The 17,890-nt window shown below is 38.1% G+C and overlaps 1 protein-coding gene across 1 annotated transcript in view; it reads right to left on the bottom strand.

The window, feature by feature from the left end:
- The window catches only part of grin2cb (glutamate receptor, ionotropic, N-methyl D-aspartate 2Cb), a 66,961-nt gene that overhangs the window by 38,976 nt on the left and 10,095 nt on the right, over window positions 1-17,890 (bottom strand). The window contains exons 2-3 of the mRNA XM_088927351.1: window positions 8,817-9,412; window positions 4,282-4,396 (exon numbers count right to left, since the gene is read on the bottom strand). Of these exons, the coding sequence (XP_088783477.1) occupies window positions 4,282-4,396; window positions 8,817-9,412 (711 nt within the window). The remainder of the gene's footprint in view (window positions 1-4,281; window positions 4,397-8,816; window positions 9,413-17,890) is intronic.

Below are 17,890 nucleotides of genomic sequence, written 5' to 3'. Positions count from 1 at the left end.
TGCCCAAATACAGTGACAAGGGACACTGTGCTGATTGGCTGCATGGTGGTGCAGTGGTTAGCATTGCTGCCTCACAATGCTGGGGCCCTGGGTTCTACTTCTGGGTGTGCTATCTGCATGGAGTTTATATGCTCTGGTTTCCACCCAAAGTCCTGAGGCATACTGGTAGGTTAATTGGCTTCTAGGAAAATCGGGCCTGGTGTGAGTGTGGGCGTTTTCTGTCTGTGTGTGCCCTATGATAAACTGGCATCCCATCCAGGGGGTATCCTGCCTTGCGCCAGTTGCTTGCTGGGAGGCACCCCTGCAACCCTGAGTTAGAAAATGGACGGATGTACACTGTGCAGATGGAGGAGCCATCCTTTGAATGAGACGTTAAACTAAACAATTTCAGAGAGTAGGAATGTTATGTTCTACCCACTGTGGGCTTGTAGAGTATTTCCTGCCTATTATAACATTAGTGAAGCTGCTTGCCATTTCTCTTCCTGATCTTCTGGATAGTCGAGTTGCTGGTGCATAATTGTTGCAGCCCACGCGGATGCCATGGGTTTTCTTCTATGCGTGAGTTGCTTCGAAATCCTCTGTGATGAAATGTGCTCTCTATATTTTAACTTTTAATTAATATTTTACTGTTCTTTCCATGAACATATGCCCAAATCCACATGTACTATCTGAATTTAGCAACTCTGAATGTTGCGATTGCAGGGAGCTGTAGTCTGCTTTACTACCCTCCCAAACCACTACTGCTTATATTTGTGACATCTAATATATTCTAAAGGCAAACAGTTAAAGGTGGTAAAACATTGCCATGCCCTAAATATTGAAATCCTTGCTGACACATGGTTATTAGGGAGACAAGAAATGCAGTTTTGTGAAATAGCACCTGCAGTGAGTCATTTAATTTTGAACTTGAATATATTTAGTGGAACACTGTAGTTCCAAATATTTATACTATTTTATAGTTATTTGCAATGCATGTTTTTTTATAATTTAGCTAATTAATATAACCAGACTTTTTTAACTCAATAAATCTACTGTATATGCTCAGCCAAAAGCCCCAAGACAACATATAGTATCAGTTTCTTCAACTAATCTTCCAACCATTGTACATGGCTCTGATAAATAATGTTTTCTAACAAAAATAATTATTATGAGGGTTGAATCCAAAGTGTAAAGGTGGCAGACTTAAATTTGAGTGCTTTAAAAAACTGCTTTATGTAGATTTCTGATGTAGAGAATTATGAATTATGACTGAAAAAAAGACATCTTCACAATATTTTACTTCACAAAAATGTTCCTCTCCCCTGTTCATGCTGTGCCATTTGGAAAATGTATCCTGTCTATGAAAAACAGAAAAAATGACACTTTCCCAGACAGCATAAAAACCCCAGTTCACCAGCTGTCAGGGAAGCAGTATTTGAACAGCTCAAGTCAGTGATTTATACCTGTAATAAATTATGGACATGTCATATGCAATGTGCTGGCTGTGTTGGAAAGACATTGGATTAAGGCTGCTATCACAAAAAGGAGGTTATTGAATTTGTTGAATAGTAAAAGACACAAAGCTGAATAGCTAATGTATCTATTGATATTCTTTCTTTTACATCAAAGGGGTTCTCACTGAAACATTTGTTTTTACTAACATACAGTAAACGCCTTATGCTCAAAGAACAATTAACATGGAACTTTAACCTCTTTGCAAATTATTTGATATTTGCAGAAGTTTTAGATATATACAAAATGGTTTTAGCTGTGCCTTATAATGAGAGGAATGAAAAGATTCCTAAAACAAAGTAATCCAATACATTTGAGGCTAATTTAGTAACTCTATCATTAATTTTTTTAGCTGCCATATTTAATTTTTTTAACAGATGACCAAATTCTACTCAGTTGTCTTATATCAAGATATACAATACCTAATATTTTATTATTTGTTTCACTTAAATCCTACACGGTTCTTAATTTAGGCTATAACAACAGTCTAGTTTATCCATGCTTCAAACATGGTTATTTTTGCACATGGAAATGCTTTGGTATGTTAGGGTTACTGGCTTACTTCTTCATGGATCTCTGTTCAGGACTCACAAAGGAGGAAACAGTGTTCTTCTCTTTCTGATGGCATTTAATCTCCATATACTGTAGCACTAGACTGCTGGTTTACACTTAACAAACCAGTTTGCTTAGAATTTCAAATTCATTAGAAAAATCATAATTTTACAGTTTAAAATTTTGTAGTTGAAGTAAAACCTATTATTTCATACAAGAACCCTAGTAAACATAATGCCACTTTAGCAGGGAAAGATGGTGCAAATGATCTGATTTGTAGATGAACTAATTCATGCCACAGGGATATTTCTGTGGCTACCAAGGTAATGCTATACTTTGAGGACATTACCATTGTTTGTCAATGATGCTCCAGGCTGTTATAGAAATGACTGATGAAGCACAAAAGCAATGGTCTCAGAATGAGGTAAGCTTAAAGTTCCTTACAACCTTGCAATCTAAACTGCCATATAGATCACTCTTAATTACATAATGGGAACACTTGTACATTATTGATCAATATAACTAGCAATTTGTTGAATTAAAGGAACCTATGACAATTCTACAGAACCATCATTTTATGGATTTTCTACTTTTTAACAAATGGATGTCATTCAGGTTTTGTTTTCAAACATTTGCTTAATTTTTAGTTAACCCATTCATATTCTTAACTGATCATAATTAAATTGTTCTAAGGGTTTAGAAATTGGTAGTTTTAATGGTTAACTAGAAAGCATATTGTAATGTGTCTGTACAGGACAAAATTCAAGTATATATGTCATCCTAAATTTTGTAAATAAGATCAGATTGCTTATTTTTTCTTCTCAACCACATTGCATTATTTTTTGTCAACCAGCAAAATTAAAACATTTACAAAGTAGGAGAACAACATTATCTTTATACTCACCAGTTAGCTTTTTTTTCTCAATGGCACTATTTTCTTGAAAGTAAGAATCTGCAATATTTCCTGATATTAGCCTTGCAAGAAAAACATTTTTCGCCCTTCAGGCAACTGACAAAGGTTTAAGAAAATGCAAGGAAGACTTCTGCTATTTGCATAAAAAATCAGAAGTGTGACTGTTCTGTTAGTGCTCTATAGAAAACAAACTAAACCACATTTCTGCAGTCAGAAATTACTTCAGCAAAAATCAATGATACTTTGTTTGAATGTAATTGCCTGTCGGGCAGTGTAGACAGATAACTAATTCGGTACAAATGTCAGCAAATGATTTACTATGGAAATAAAACCATTGCCCTGAGTTTGTATTGAATAAGGGCACCACGCAAAGCACACTCTCAGGTCCTGAAGTTCTTTTCTGTTGACAATGATAACCTGCCAGGATTGGGTTATGGCATTTTATCATCGCACTGGGTACTCCTGAATGACATTTTGAAGGGTCCTGTACAGTATATCCTTGTCAGACAGAACTAGTGTTATCAGATTTTTACCATCTGAAAGGGGTATTACTAGCCATTAAAGAAGCTCAACTGCATATGTCAAATCATGTCAACACACCCAACCTCTCTAAACTTTCACCACAGCTTTGGACCCACAATTGCAACTGAGCTTGAACCATGAAATAACGTGGGCACCAGACACACGCAAATCCAACTAACAACAGACACCTGACAACCACATTGGACAGCATGACAGCATGGGGGCCAGCCCCATCAGGTCTGATTGCACTGGAAGTATCTGGGAAAATGCCAAGCAAGGTGATTCCATCCCATAAAGGCTTAAAAAAAAACTTTCTCTAGGAACCTTCATCAACATCAATCAACGACAACATCAAGGCTGCCTGCCCATAAGCCAATGTCAAGAAAGTGGTGGGCTTAGAATTCAAAAGTTCAGGATCTGAACAAGTGATGAAAAGTACAAACTTATTAATTTACAGGTACAGAAACACAGAGTAATAGAATAATAGATCACGTGTCATTTATGGGTGGCACAGTGGCTAGCATTGCTGACTCATTGCGCTGTGGTCCTGGGTTCCATTCCAGTACCTGTGAGGAGTTTGTATGTTCCCACCGAGTTCACATGGGCTTCCTCTGAGTGTTCTGATCTCTTCCCATAGTTCAAAGACATACTGGCAGGTTACTGGTTTCTGAGAAAACTGGTGTGAGAGTGTGCATGTTTGTGCCTGAAAATGGATGGTGTTATGTTTGTGAGACGATTCCTTTCTGAAATGGACATCAAACCTAGCTGGAGTGAAAGCAATTTGTGTGTAGGGGTGTACTTACCCTATCCCATTGGTGCTCTCTGTCCAAAGTGATAATCACCAGAGCTGGGTTCACCAGGTATCCATTGCTGTTGAATGAGAAATCCTTGTGCTCCCAGGTTACGTTCAGCATGTGCCTGAAACAGTGAGAGTTGTGTTGTAATAACATATTTGATAAAGATGTCCAATAAAGTCTGTTTTATTCGCAGTATTAAACTCTTTCTGTCTCTGTTCTCTGTTGCAAGAAAGTAGGTTGGTAGGTGGGGACATACATAGGATGCAAAGTTTAGAAATGTATCCTCTGTGTAATATTGTATGGACATTTTAGTCTCAGGAAACAAAATGAAGCTCAATGCCCACCTAAAAAAAGAAACATAAGAAATATATAAAAATACAGTATGTACTGCTAGAGTGTGATTCTACAGAACCATCTTTTTATAGACTTTCTACTTCCCCATTAAAATGATAACAAAATTGGGAACTATTTTAGTTTTTCATACAGAAAATACAGTATGAAAATTTCATACAGCAAATACTCTGTGTCAAAACTTAAAAGTACACAAACCATTTCTTGTAGAGAGATTAATTAGCTAAGGGTGTTACCCTGGTGTCCTGGCCAAATGTTTCCTTTTGGCATCTATCAATCATGGCCTCCTAATAATCCCCATCTATGAATTGGCTTCATTACTCTGTTCTCCTCCCCATTGATAGCTGATGTGTGGTGAGTGTACTGGCACACTTTGGCTGCCGTCACATCACCCAGGTGGGTGCAAAACAATTGTGGTGGTGGAGGGAAGTCTCCATTATTAAAGCGTTTTAAGTGGATTCAGTGAAATGCTCTTCTGTCTCAGACAAATTGATTAATATTTCACATTTGCCTCCAGATTTCTAAATATATTGACCATTGAGTCATCCAACAAGCACCAACAAGGATACTTTCAGTTCAACAACACCATAATTTATTTTTAAATAGAGTTTTGCTGCTGCAGTTTTTGTTGTGGGTTTTCAGTCTTTGCTAGGATAAGAATTATTTTCCTACTGTATCATATCTTTCCTCTGAGATGACACACTAAATAGGAAGCACAAAAAAGTGTTTATTGAATTTATCAGTTCAAATTAGTTCAAACTAATAACAATTAGTTTATTGTTAGTGAATTTTTACAGTTTGAATTTACAATTCAAAATGTAAAACAGATGTAATGAAACAGATTGAATTACATCAATTTTGCTGTCTGTCCTATCTAAATCTGTCTCTATCCTTTAAGAAGTGTATTACCTCACTTTAAAGGATCTTGCAGCCACTGTTTTTTCATAGCATAATAATAATCAGTGAATGAATGAAGAAATAATCAGTTTCCCCATTAATAATACTTTAGTCTCATCACTCTCGTTACCACCTCTCCTTTTTCTATGGAAGAAAACTCATCTATAGGAGACTGTGCTTCAAACACACCGTGACCTGTACAGAAGCACATTGAACTGTGTTTTTCATCTTTAGGTTTTACTATGCTATCAAGAAGAAACTAAATCCTTACTTCATTTGAGACTGTTTTAGTTTAATCTGTGTACTGAACTGATGTCATAATTTATTTTTTCAAACAAAAACTATTTTGAAGCCCTGCAATGGACTGGCGCCCTGTCCAGGGTGTACCCTTCCTTGCACTTGATGCTTGCCAGGTAGGCTCCTGCTTCCCTTGACACTGTAGGGTATAAAGCGGTTTGGCAAATGACATACTGTAACTATTTTGAAGCATCATGTACAGAACACAGTAGGATTGGAGTAGAAAATTATCTAGTTATGTCAAATAAAATGTATAACAAAATTTTCTCTTATAAATATCAGTTATTACTACTACTACTAATAATAGTGGATGTCTGGCAATGATACACATAATCTGCAGGTATGCATTTGTATTCTGTATAAAACTATGCCAATACTACCTCTATGAAAGAAACATGAGTGCCTTTTTAAAGAATATAACATATAGCAGAGACCAGACCTCATGTATAGAACTGCGGTATAGCCTTTCCCTTCACAACCTGCTGGTTGTTACAGCCGACCACAGCAGAACAGCCTGCTCCTAAACACTCTCAGCAATGAAGAACAAGGCTTCATGCGAAAAGCTGATTTAACCTGGTAATCACTGTAATCTTATTAGCAGGTGAAATGAATGGCAGACATCGAGTCTTGTTAAAAAAATCTAATTTGTGGATCTATACATGAAGGATAAAAAAACTCAATGGGATTTGTTTGGCTCTGAGGGATCGGTGATTGATGAGAGGAAAGCAGATACATTAAACAGACATTTCTTCTGTTAGGTCAGTCCCCTACAGAAGTCTTCCAACTTTATTCAGATTATTGTCATGCTACACCATTCAGTGCTCTACTTCTTTGATATGCCCCAACTTTGCCTGTAGGTCAGGGTGCCCTGAGCTAAATAAATGACTAAGCTTGAGTAAATACTGTACTGTATGTACTGTATACTGCAGAAAAATAATACATTTTCAAGGCACATGATTTGGAGACAAGCTGCATTTTAGTGTATTTCTCTTGAAGGATCAACTGATTAGTGGTGTCAACTAGACTAAGATGATCCCACAAAGTCATTTTCACCGGGACACTTTGACATACAGTACAAAAAAAAAAACTGCCTTTACAAGTGAAAAACATTGATTTGTAAATTCAGCATTATGCCTTTGCTCAGATGTAAATCGGTGCTTAGAGCATATTAAATGGGTAATACAGATCAGCTGTTCACTATAAATTCTAATCCGCAATGACACTTTGTAACAAATCAGTAACATTGTTCAGCTGTTCTCAAGGTCTGATTGCTGGCAGGAATGCTGAACAGATGACCAGTATTACACATTTACAGTACTATGCAAGGGCATTGAGCACCAATTTTCATCTCAGCAAGGCCGTAAACTGCTGAATTTACAAATCTCTCACTTTAAGGACAGTTTATAAATCTCACCCTGTTTTAAAGTACCCCTCATTAACTTGCTTTGTATAAATGTGCATTTCACACTTTTAAGTAAGTTGGATGCAGGTATGTGAGCAGGAAGAAAGGAACAGCTTTGTGTCAAAATTACAAAAAGATTAAAAGTTTCCCGCTGAAAATGAGTAACTTGCGACTATTTGTTTAATTAAACCCTTGATGTCCTGCTCTCTATTTAATCAAGGCTTGGCTCAGAAGGAGTAATTACAGCAGTGGGATGCAACAGAAAGTTCTTCATTAGTCAATAACAAAATTAATTTGTCTCATCAAGGCGAATATTGCTAATGCTAGCGTCCACAACTTTACAAATGAAATTAGTCCGGCTCTAAGTAAATAAGTTCCACTGTAATGTCATTATCTGCTTTCCAAGCATTGTGTTAACTGCAATAATATTGTATCTGACTCCTCCAGTGGCAGACTGCTATCAGCCCAATGGTGTTGTCTCAGAGGGTGTGTGCCCTCCCTTCACAGAAGCTGGTAGTGCTCATTGCCAAAGAGTCTGATTCATCTTTCTGAGTTCAGCTTCCCTGGTGATTATTATTTTTTTCTCTTGATCAAATAGGATTTACTCCTCCCTGGCACAGATGGCAACAGATTGCTCTTTCAGCCTCAGCTGTTGGGCTGACACTGTGGTGTTTTCTCCCTCTGAGGCCAAGAACGGGTGGCAATGGGCACACAGCTGGTGTGTGTGGAGCTGAGAGGGTGAGAGAACAAAATGCCCTGCAGGTTTTTTTGCAGGTATTCTAATACGAATGGCCATTACTGAGGGAAAGAATTCCAGAGTTTAGACATGTACAGTACAGTATGTCCAATATATGTGAAAAGTAACAATACCTGCATAGACTAAAGGAAGTCAGATTGTGCCACTAACAATTCAGTCCACCTGTCTCCATGCCACTCCATCTTTTTGACGTAACTTACACATTTTGTGCAAAGCAATAGCTGTGTTCATTCCTGCATTTGGTCTACTATTATAATACAGCTTAAACAGAGTTTGAGTGATTGTAATTAAAATGGAACAAATGTTCCAAACATACAGTACTTTTCTTTTTCTTGTGGTATTCCCTGACATTTTACAGTTTCTAAATAGCAAATTAGCCATACTTTAATTTGTGTAAGAAGTGCTACATATTCAGCGAACATCATGTTTCTCCTTTTTAATCCCAGGCTATCAGAAGCACACTGCCGTCAAACTGCAGTGAAGCACCCTTTATTGGCAAACTGTCTGTGGTTAGAAGAAGAACACAACTTGCTTCAATGCAGGTTCAACATACAGTAAAATTAAACAAACAGCAAGCGAGGCACTAACAGTTACTTTATCAAGGTGATTTGCTTGATAATTTTCTTATTACTGAGGTTATGACTGAATTCAACATTGCTCTTGAAAGGCCTATGCAGGGCCTGGGGAATAGTTAACTATCAAGGACCTAATGGCTTGTTGGTTTCACCTTATGAGAACATTTGAAAGAAGGTTATTTTGTGTTTCACTGGACCAATTTTCCTTATAGCCAAAAGCCCGTAGCTTCAGAAGGGAGCTGTTGGAAGCCTGCTTGCTCACCTAAACAGTGTGTTGTTGGTGGTTGGGCCAATAGGGTTGTGGCAGTCCGTGTGGCCCTCAGGAATGTAGCCATGGTGTCTGCGAAAGCTCTGCACCCCCTTCACCACTATGGCCACCCCATCTCTCACTCGCTGGCGCAGACTCATCTTCCAGCGGTCAGTGGTGATGCTGATCAGCCCCACAGGGAAGTTCTCTGGTGGAGGAATGTCCAGGTTGCCCACCACCAGACTGGGGACGAGCCAGATGTAGCCAGGGCTGATGAGGCCCACCTCAGAGGCCATGGAGAAGAGGTACTGGGCCTCCTCGTGAGAGCAGTAGACCATCAGCACCTGCGCGTCCACCTGCTGCAGCAGCCGCCGCGACCGGATGTCGTTGGCTCCTTCGGACATTTCGAAGGTGACCACTTCCTGGAGCTCCCACAGAAAGTAGCTGGTGTCCGTGAAGGATCTGATGTAATCAATGAAGTGCTCATAGCCCGGGTACAGGCTGGTGATGACGGCGAAGTTGCCCCAGTCGTACTCCTCCATCACTTTGAACATGGCATTGATCTGCTGTTCGATGGAAGACCCCAGCTGCAGGAAGGTGGAGCCATCCCCCTGGATATGGAAATGATCAATCGGTCACTCAGCCAATCAATATTCCATCTTTATTACTGGAAATAATGATGTGACAAAATAAAATTGTGGGAATAAAAAGCACATTCCACATTATTGTGTAATGGCTTATGTGTAAAAATAAATCTTGTCCAATATCGCAGTGGTTCTCAAACTTTTTGGACCAAGTACCACCCTAATCCAACCAAAGCATCCAAGTACCACCTACAAGTCATCATCTCATAGGAATCCCAGAAATTCTTAATGACCAACATGAGCGCGAGTGCAAACACACTCACACATACATATATAATAAATATTATAATAATAAACTTCGTAGCGCCTTTAAAGGTGGCTTCTCAAAGTGTTTTACAGAAAAAAAACAGTAACAACAACAAATAAAAATAATAAAAAAGCACCATTTCAGTGAGAGGGGTGAGCCTGTTTAGTTGAGCAAAGCAGATGTGAATTAATTTTTCGAGCCTTGATACAATTCACAACAGAGTCTAACAGATTTTAAATCGTCAGGCATTTTCTTGACGGCAAAGGTCTCGCGGTGGATGTTGCAATGCATCCATTCATTTCTGGAGCAACCTCTCTAATTCATGCAACTACACCGTTATGTCGGCTTGTCATTGCTCTAGCACAGTCTGTACAAACTCCGACACATTTTATCCAGTCGATGCCATTCTCTTCGATAAATTCATTCAGAAGCTGAAATATGTGCTCTTCTGTAGTTCCTGTTGGTAGCGGTTTACAGAACAGAAAGTCCTCACAGGACGTACCCTCAAACCCGTATCTAACATAAATGAGCAAATTGGCCAAATCGACTACAGACTCATCTAATTGCAGTGAAAAACATCTGCTCATCTTAACGCGCTCTATCAGCGTACTTTCGATATAATACTTCATTTCAATAATTCTGTTAATGACTGTGTCTTTCAGGGGGGGGCCGCAGGTTGAGCTGTTCTGCACCTTTTTCTCCACACCTAATAATGTGGCTTACCTGCTTTAGCAATCCGCAAGTTTGCATTTTTCCGCATTTCCGTTTTTATTTCCGTATTTAAGTTTTTATTTCATGCGCATGGGAGCGAAACACAGAGACGCTCGGTGTATTTTTCTCAAATTAACTTACAACAGTTCTTAAATATTTTTCTGTTATCTATCACGCTTTCCTGTGCTCACAAGATTACCAGCATTCGTAGCACGTATTTCTGTGCATTCCTGTGTTTACAACGTTGGCATTGTTCCAAAATCACGCACATTCTCTTACCTTCCTATTTGCTTTTTTTAAATACAATTGGTCACTTGCGTCCGTAGCACGCATTTCTATAGAGTGGTATAGAATTACAGAGTATCTCTTGTGTCCACTGAAGTATTAGTGCGCGCTGTATCGTAGTACGTAGGCTGTGTATTCGACACGTCTTAAAATACAAAATATGAAAACCTGTCCCGATTTTTCAGCGCACACAACACAGTTCCAGGGTCATTTGGCGTACCACCTAGCGGCACTCCGCGTACCACTGCAGGTACGCGTACCACAGTTTGAGAACCACTGCAATATCGTATGATATTGAGACACTGTAATGTCTTTGGTGTCACACTAACCACCAGAAAGTGCCAAACTGTCGTAAAGAAAGAGTAGGCAGGGATACCATTGTGGAATTTTAAATATGCAATGAACCCTATGACTCTTAAGAAAGAAATCTCGCATGACAACAGCATAGAAATCAAAATTATAGATTGAAAAGGGGATTTCAATCATCAGATAACAGCCTATTTTTATGTTTCACCCAGTGTGGTACACTATGCGAGACTCTGAGGGGTCAGATACTGTTGACAATGGGAGAGATTGAGGAAGAAAAGCTATGTTTTCCAAAATAGATGACAAAATCCTCACTACGTTTTCTTTGTGATAGCTGAAGATCCAGTAGAGATCTTGAGATTACCTTTGTTACAAGCACCAGACTTCTTTAAGAGCAGATAAATACAGACATTCGCACAAAACGCTCTCAATACTGCTCAGAAACCTTTTCTCCATCTTCACCCTTTTTGTTGTTTTACTTTCCTTCCTCAGCATGTTAGCAAAGGTTTCAGCAGCCTTGTGAAAGAAGACATTGAATCTGTCTATCAGAGTTAAGACCTTCCACAACTGAGAAGAGTATCAGAAAGCTTTCAATTGTTAAATAAAAAAAATAAAGAATTAAAGATGGAGACAAAAACATGCAATTTGATTTAGTATCCAAATAATTAAAATTAAGTGATAAATGTTACTGATGGAAAGAATGCCCGATAACACATGGACTGGATTCACCCTTTCATGATCTAGAGATTCATGCCTCCACTGTCTTTCTGTTGCAAATGAGTTTTCATTTAGCTAATTTACCCCTTTATTGAACATACTAGTGCTTCTAGCTCTAGTCCACTCTGACTCAATGCTGGTTTTATAGAACCAATGAAAGGAGGAACTAAGAACACAGACATGAAATCAATAAAAATCAAGTCCTATAAACATTAAAGATGTGTTTAGCACCTTGTCAAAAATGACAGTGTTTGTTCAATTAACCTTGAGCCAACTATTAGCATAGTGTATTACAAGCAGTGCACGTCTAAACCACTGTACAACTGGGTCTCTATCTGACTTTTTAAGTCAGCCTCTCCTGTCTTAGAATTAACAATAACAACTTGAAATGTAGTCTTACTGTAAAGACATTCTGTAATTTAATGAATTAAAAGGATTTTTATTGTACCAGAGAACCAATCCAGAGAAATAGTGTGTACGCTTGGGCTCTGAAAAGGCAGGGAACATTTAAACAGTGAAAGTGCATTCAGCATAAAATCTGCTTTCCTCCCTGCTGATAGTGAGGTGAAGAAAGATGATGTGAATGGCAATGCAGGGAAAAATAATGATGATGATGATGATGATCACAGCAACATTGGTGCATTTATGGGGCAGCACTAATTACTATGATTAAATGTAAAAATTCCAGTTCAGTGGTGGATGCTGTTAAAGGTATATGAGTGCACAAGTTTGCATGACAGTAGCAAAAACAGACTAAACAAACAAATTGGGAAATGCTGAGACTGAAGAAGATGATCATGAAAAAAAGAATTGGGAGTTAATTTTCACCTATCAAACCAATACTCTGGCTTATTTCAAGACATGACTGGTTGTGATCCCTTGAAACAATTGGCTACTAAATACCGAATGGGCTGGATGGCCAAATGATCTCTTCTCATTTGGAAATGTTCTTATGTTTTTAAAATCATTGTTGAAATGAATCCGATTTATAATAGTGGATGTGCAGCAGTGCAGAAATCTGGTACAGTGCTCCCTGGGGGAGGTCAGACTGGAGCTTATGTAACACTCTTAAGCGATTTTGCTTTAGCTGCAAATGACAAAGTGTCAGGGTGCACTTTTTAGTGCAGACTCGTGTTGGAAACAACACTGGGCAAGGCTTGCTATCAGAAGCAATGGGGGCATGGATTACTGAAACAGCTGAAGGATTCCCTTTTACCCTTTCCAAGGCTGCAAGAAAGGCTGGGATTCAGTATTCTAATGCAAGGTGCAGGAAAGCCATTGTCCGGTTAACTTTCATTTCTGTCTTAGTTGGGCTCAGAAACTAATGTCTCCTGACTTTGGCAAAGCCAGTTCAATGATGTTGGAACATCAGTTGTCCTGCTGAATGCTTCAAGACTGTTGTCACTCCCATGGGAAAAGAAAATATACAGAATATTATAATTATTGCTGTAGTACTTATATTAATACTACCTTATAAATAATATTAATAATTTGTATTGCGTTTGTCATATACATTGTCTCATAATTAAGAAGTGGTCAAGACAGAAAGGTATACGTGATTTTCCAAAACAATAGTAATACAAGTTTAATAAATTCACTGATATTCTAGACAGTTTTTTGCTCCTTTCTCTTTTCTTTTCTCTCTTCTAACATATTCTAATTCAATTGCGAAAGCTGCTTTACCTTCATTTTTAGGTGGAAGACTAGGCTGATACTCTACCTGAAGATGTCAGTACTGTTAAGATTCCTACAGTGGAAGAATATTGTTGGACAAACGAGTTCAAGTGTTTTCCTTCATAGTGGGGTTTCTAGTCTACTGAAGGAGGTTAGGTTTTAACCTATAGAAGTAAGGGCTGAATGTAACCTTGAATGTTGCACGGACACCATTGTTTAAAACAGTTTAGGAGATAAGATAAAGATCTGCAATTGTAGAAGTAGGCAGGCTTTGTTCTATGACTCAGTGGGAGACAAGAAGGAGGAAGAAAAAGTGGGTTTAAAATTTATCTAGAGCATCATTAACAACCAATGGGTTAAGAAGCCATCTGAGACTGAAAACTATATTCTGTGAATCAAGAATACTAAAGGGAGTGAGAAACAATGGAAGGTGCAATAGGAGGATGTAAGAATAATAATGTTTGAATGCTAAGTGCTTTCTGTGGTAGAACATGTTGAGCACAAATGAAGCACAAGCCCACACAGAGAGAAAGGAAAGTCCTGAGATACACAAAAAATCCATTTACATCTCTTCAGGAGTAGTACTTATTTAGTTCTTTCTCTTAAAATGTTTATTCGTTTATTGCTTTCTGTGACTGGTAGCTCTAAAATCACAGTTAAACAGAAATGAATGCAGAGTGATGCTTTGTTATGGGTACATCCAGGTTCTAAAATGTTTATTCATTAATTACTGTCTCTTGGCTGTCTTTGGCATAATGTCTGTTCATCTGGCTTAGTACCAGTGAGCCACTGAGGCATCAGAGACTAGAAATATAACTCCATTGTACTTGTGTAGGTAGGTCACAAAAGGGGTTGAAAAGATAATATAAATCTACTTTTGTCACTGCCTGCAGCATATCTGTCCAAGTTATTGCCTTTTCTTGCACACCACATGTTATGGTCCTCTCCAGAAAACATTGCCTGGTGTGAGGCTCTCAGTTCTGATTAACTTCCTAGATTATTACAAAAGCATCTAAACAAGCAGCTGCATTCATTTTGCCATCACATTGCATAATTCCAATTATGTTTAAATTGAAAGCAAGACTAATCAAAGTCTTGACATTATTACTCTAAATTAATTTCCACAAAATGGAAAACTGTGCCTGAAAACCTTTAAAGCCATCATTTGCATACATGAATTATTTTTCCTTTAGGAAACTATAGGTATTCTTTCAAATGTCCTTTTATGAGGTTGTATACATCTTAAACAGTATGTGTACAGGAAACTTGTGTTTCTCAGGCTTGAAAAGGGCATCGTTAATTTCAGATTTCTACATGAAAAAGTAAAATCTCTAAACTACAGTCTGTCTCTACAGTACCTTGTATCTTAATGCCAGTGTCTGAATCTGAAAATCACAGACAATGGTATGGTGTTGTTAAAATACTGTACAGTATATACCTGACTTTCAACATCTGGCATAGAACAATGTCCTGCCAACATGTCAATGCTTCAGTCATGAGTACTGTATACAGTACAAAATGGCACTCTTAATATTTCCACTAATGTCCTTATTTCTACAAATAATGTTTTTTACTTAAGTTATAAAGTAAATATTTGACAATGCTATCTCTTCTACTGTATGTATATAGAATAATAATTAATCATAGGAAGTGGCAAATAAGATAACTTGTGGTTTAACTGCTTTAACACACAAGATATGAACACTGATTTCTACAGCTCCAGAGTCATCCATAGAGAAACATTTACACTCTGTGTGGTTTCTGCTCCTGGGTCCTGTTGGGCAAGATGAGATGACAAAAAACAAACATTTTGTTCCCTTGAGTTTTCATTACATTTTTTCTGTGGTTCTCTGCTGTTTTGACATGCCTTCACTGTGTTTTTCTACACCAGACTGTGGCAATCTTGGGAGCATGATACTTAAATGTGTCAAGACAATTCATAGGAAACAACAAGAGATTTATGATAAAATCACTGAGAATGAAAGTGAAAATATGATGGTCATGTTACTAAGGTAAACCTCTAAGCCAAAGCAGATCATTTATGATTACACTCATTAGTATGCCAATGCTGGAGTTGTTCAATCTCACACAATTATCTCCTTTTACATTCATTGATCCCACCTCAAAAAACCAGTGGAATCCATCCATCCATTTCCTAACCACTTCATCTATTTCACGGATGTACAAGAGCTGGAGCCCATTCCAGAGGTGTAAGGCAGGATACACCCTGGATGGGACACCAGTCCACCACAGGGCAGATAGACAGACACTCTTGCCAGGGCCAGTTCTCCCAGAAGCCAATTCACTAACCAGTATGTCTTTGGACTGTGGGAGGAAACCAGAAAACCTGGAGGAAACACATACTGTACAAACATGGGGACAGCATAGAAACATCATACAGATAACAAATAACACCCCAGGAGTTGACCCCAGAGCCCCTACACTGTGAGGCAGCAATACTAACCACTGCGACACAGTGCCGCCCCCTGTGGAATCATAGTTCCACACAGTATAATAGAAAACTTTTTTTAAAACTTTTTTTCTTGCAATTGCAGGGCTATGATATCTAACATTATTTTATTTTATTGCTGTGCCACTAATATTTATTGCCACTTATATAATTTAACATAATGTAAATGATGGAATTCGTGTTTTAATAAATGGCATCAACCATTCACCCCAATGCTCAATTGGGTAATATGACTCCTCTTTAAAAATATTTAACTCATGGAGATGAGATTGAGTGTATTGTGGGAGGAAGAATGAGAGTTCTCTGGCATTCATTCCAGCTGAAGCTCTGCATTAAATATATTCAAATAATCTTTGAGTCCACTGGGTATGTTTGATTTGTGAAGCTTTTTAATGTTTATGGTATAAAACATGCACTTTGTGCAAGACACAATAACTGTCATCCTTTTCCACCCTGTATAGTTTTAACAGTTAGACTCCTTTATATCATTAAATAATTAGACCAATTATAATAAATGAGAGGCTGGCTGGATATACCTAAAGACCTTGTGGCCACCCAGCAACAAGTTGTACACTCCTGACTTAACCCTTCCAAAAATGAATAAAATCTGTTTGTTGACTATTAAGGTATCATGAAATTACCCATTGTCTCTCATTAATCTTAACCACTATCTTGGCAAGCACTGGGAATATAAAATTGATATTAAAAATCATGAAAGTGTCAAATCTAACTTACGATTGATAATGAGCCAGCCAGGGCATAATAATGAGATGATGATGTCTTATTCTGAAGAACTTCAATGTAGTGCAATGTAAATGCATATGATTCTAATTTTTAGACATACAGTGCATCTTCTTAAATACTCTTTCTTTTGGAAACAAACCCTCACTGTATAGTGATAGTGAGCATGGCATCAAACAGTGCCATAAGGAATCCTGTCTAATTGAATAGGAACAGAGATGTTCCAGTAATGGGCACCATGGTGGTGCAATGGTTAGCATTGCTGCCTTACAGCACTGGGGCCCTGGATTCAATTACTGTGTGATATTTGCGTACAGTTTGTATGTTCTCCCTGTATTCATAAGGGTTTCCTTTTGGTGTTCTGGTCTCCTGCCACCGTCTGAAGACATACTGGTACAATAGGTTAATTGGCTTCTGGGTCAATTGTGAAAATTAGTGTGAGTGTCTGTGTGTGCCCTGCAATGGACTGACATCCCATTCAGGGTGCATCATGCCCTGCGTGGGACTTGTTTGTGGATATTGCACATTAGTGGTGGTGGAGGGGAGTCCCCATTACCTGTAAAGCGCTTTGAGTGGAATGTCCAGAAAAGCGCTACAGTATATAAGTGTAAGGAATTATTATTATTATTATCATTAAAAGGCTCTGGCTTCCCTAAGAGGTTTAAAAATGGATGGATGAAGAAGGCTGAAGAAGGATCCACAGCCGAAACATTGTGTTGCTTTTCTTCTTTTGTCAGCATGGAATAAACCTTCACTCGTTCCTTTGCATTCTGCATTCAGACACAGCTACAGTACCTACTTGAACTATTTAAAAAATAATTTGCCTAGGATGGAAATGAGTGCTGTCCAAGGTTCTGAAACAGATGCCAAAGCACTGAGGCATCAGTTGACACATGGATACGTAACTCTTCCTAAGCAGTTTTGATAGCAAATATTGAGGCAAGCATTTAAACAAAGTTGCTGTACAGTGAAGTAAATACTTTGCTACTATGTGATATGGGAAAATTACAGATATTGTATTTTATTTCTTTTAATTTACAGACAATTACATACCTTCTATTCATGGGAGCTAACTGATATGTTAAGCATCTTCTATATCTGCGGTAAAATGTTTTGCTTGGCAGTGATTACATAGCATTGTAAATTAAGCTGTTTTGTTTTAAGTAGCATAAAAGATGATCAATACAGCAGCATAATCAATTAAGCATGTTAGTAAGGAATTATTTTATTTTTAACTCAGGGAAATGGTTGCCTTGGAACAGTTGAAGAGTTCTTATTAGTGTGATCTGAAGAT

The sequence above is a fragment of the Atractosteus spatula genome, chromosome 11 (genome assembly GCF_055471065.1).
Source record: "Atractosteus spatula isolate fAtrSpa1 chromosome 11, fAtrSpa1.hap1, whole genome shotgun sequence".
Classification (NCBI taxonomy): domain Eukaryota; kingdom Metazoa; phylum Chordata; class Actinopteri; order Semionotiformes; family Lepisosteidae; genus Atractosteus; species Atractosteus spatula.
The sequence above is the reverse complement of the archived record's forward strand: the minus strand, read 5'-3'. Positions and strand labels throughout refer to the sequence as shown.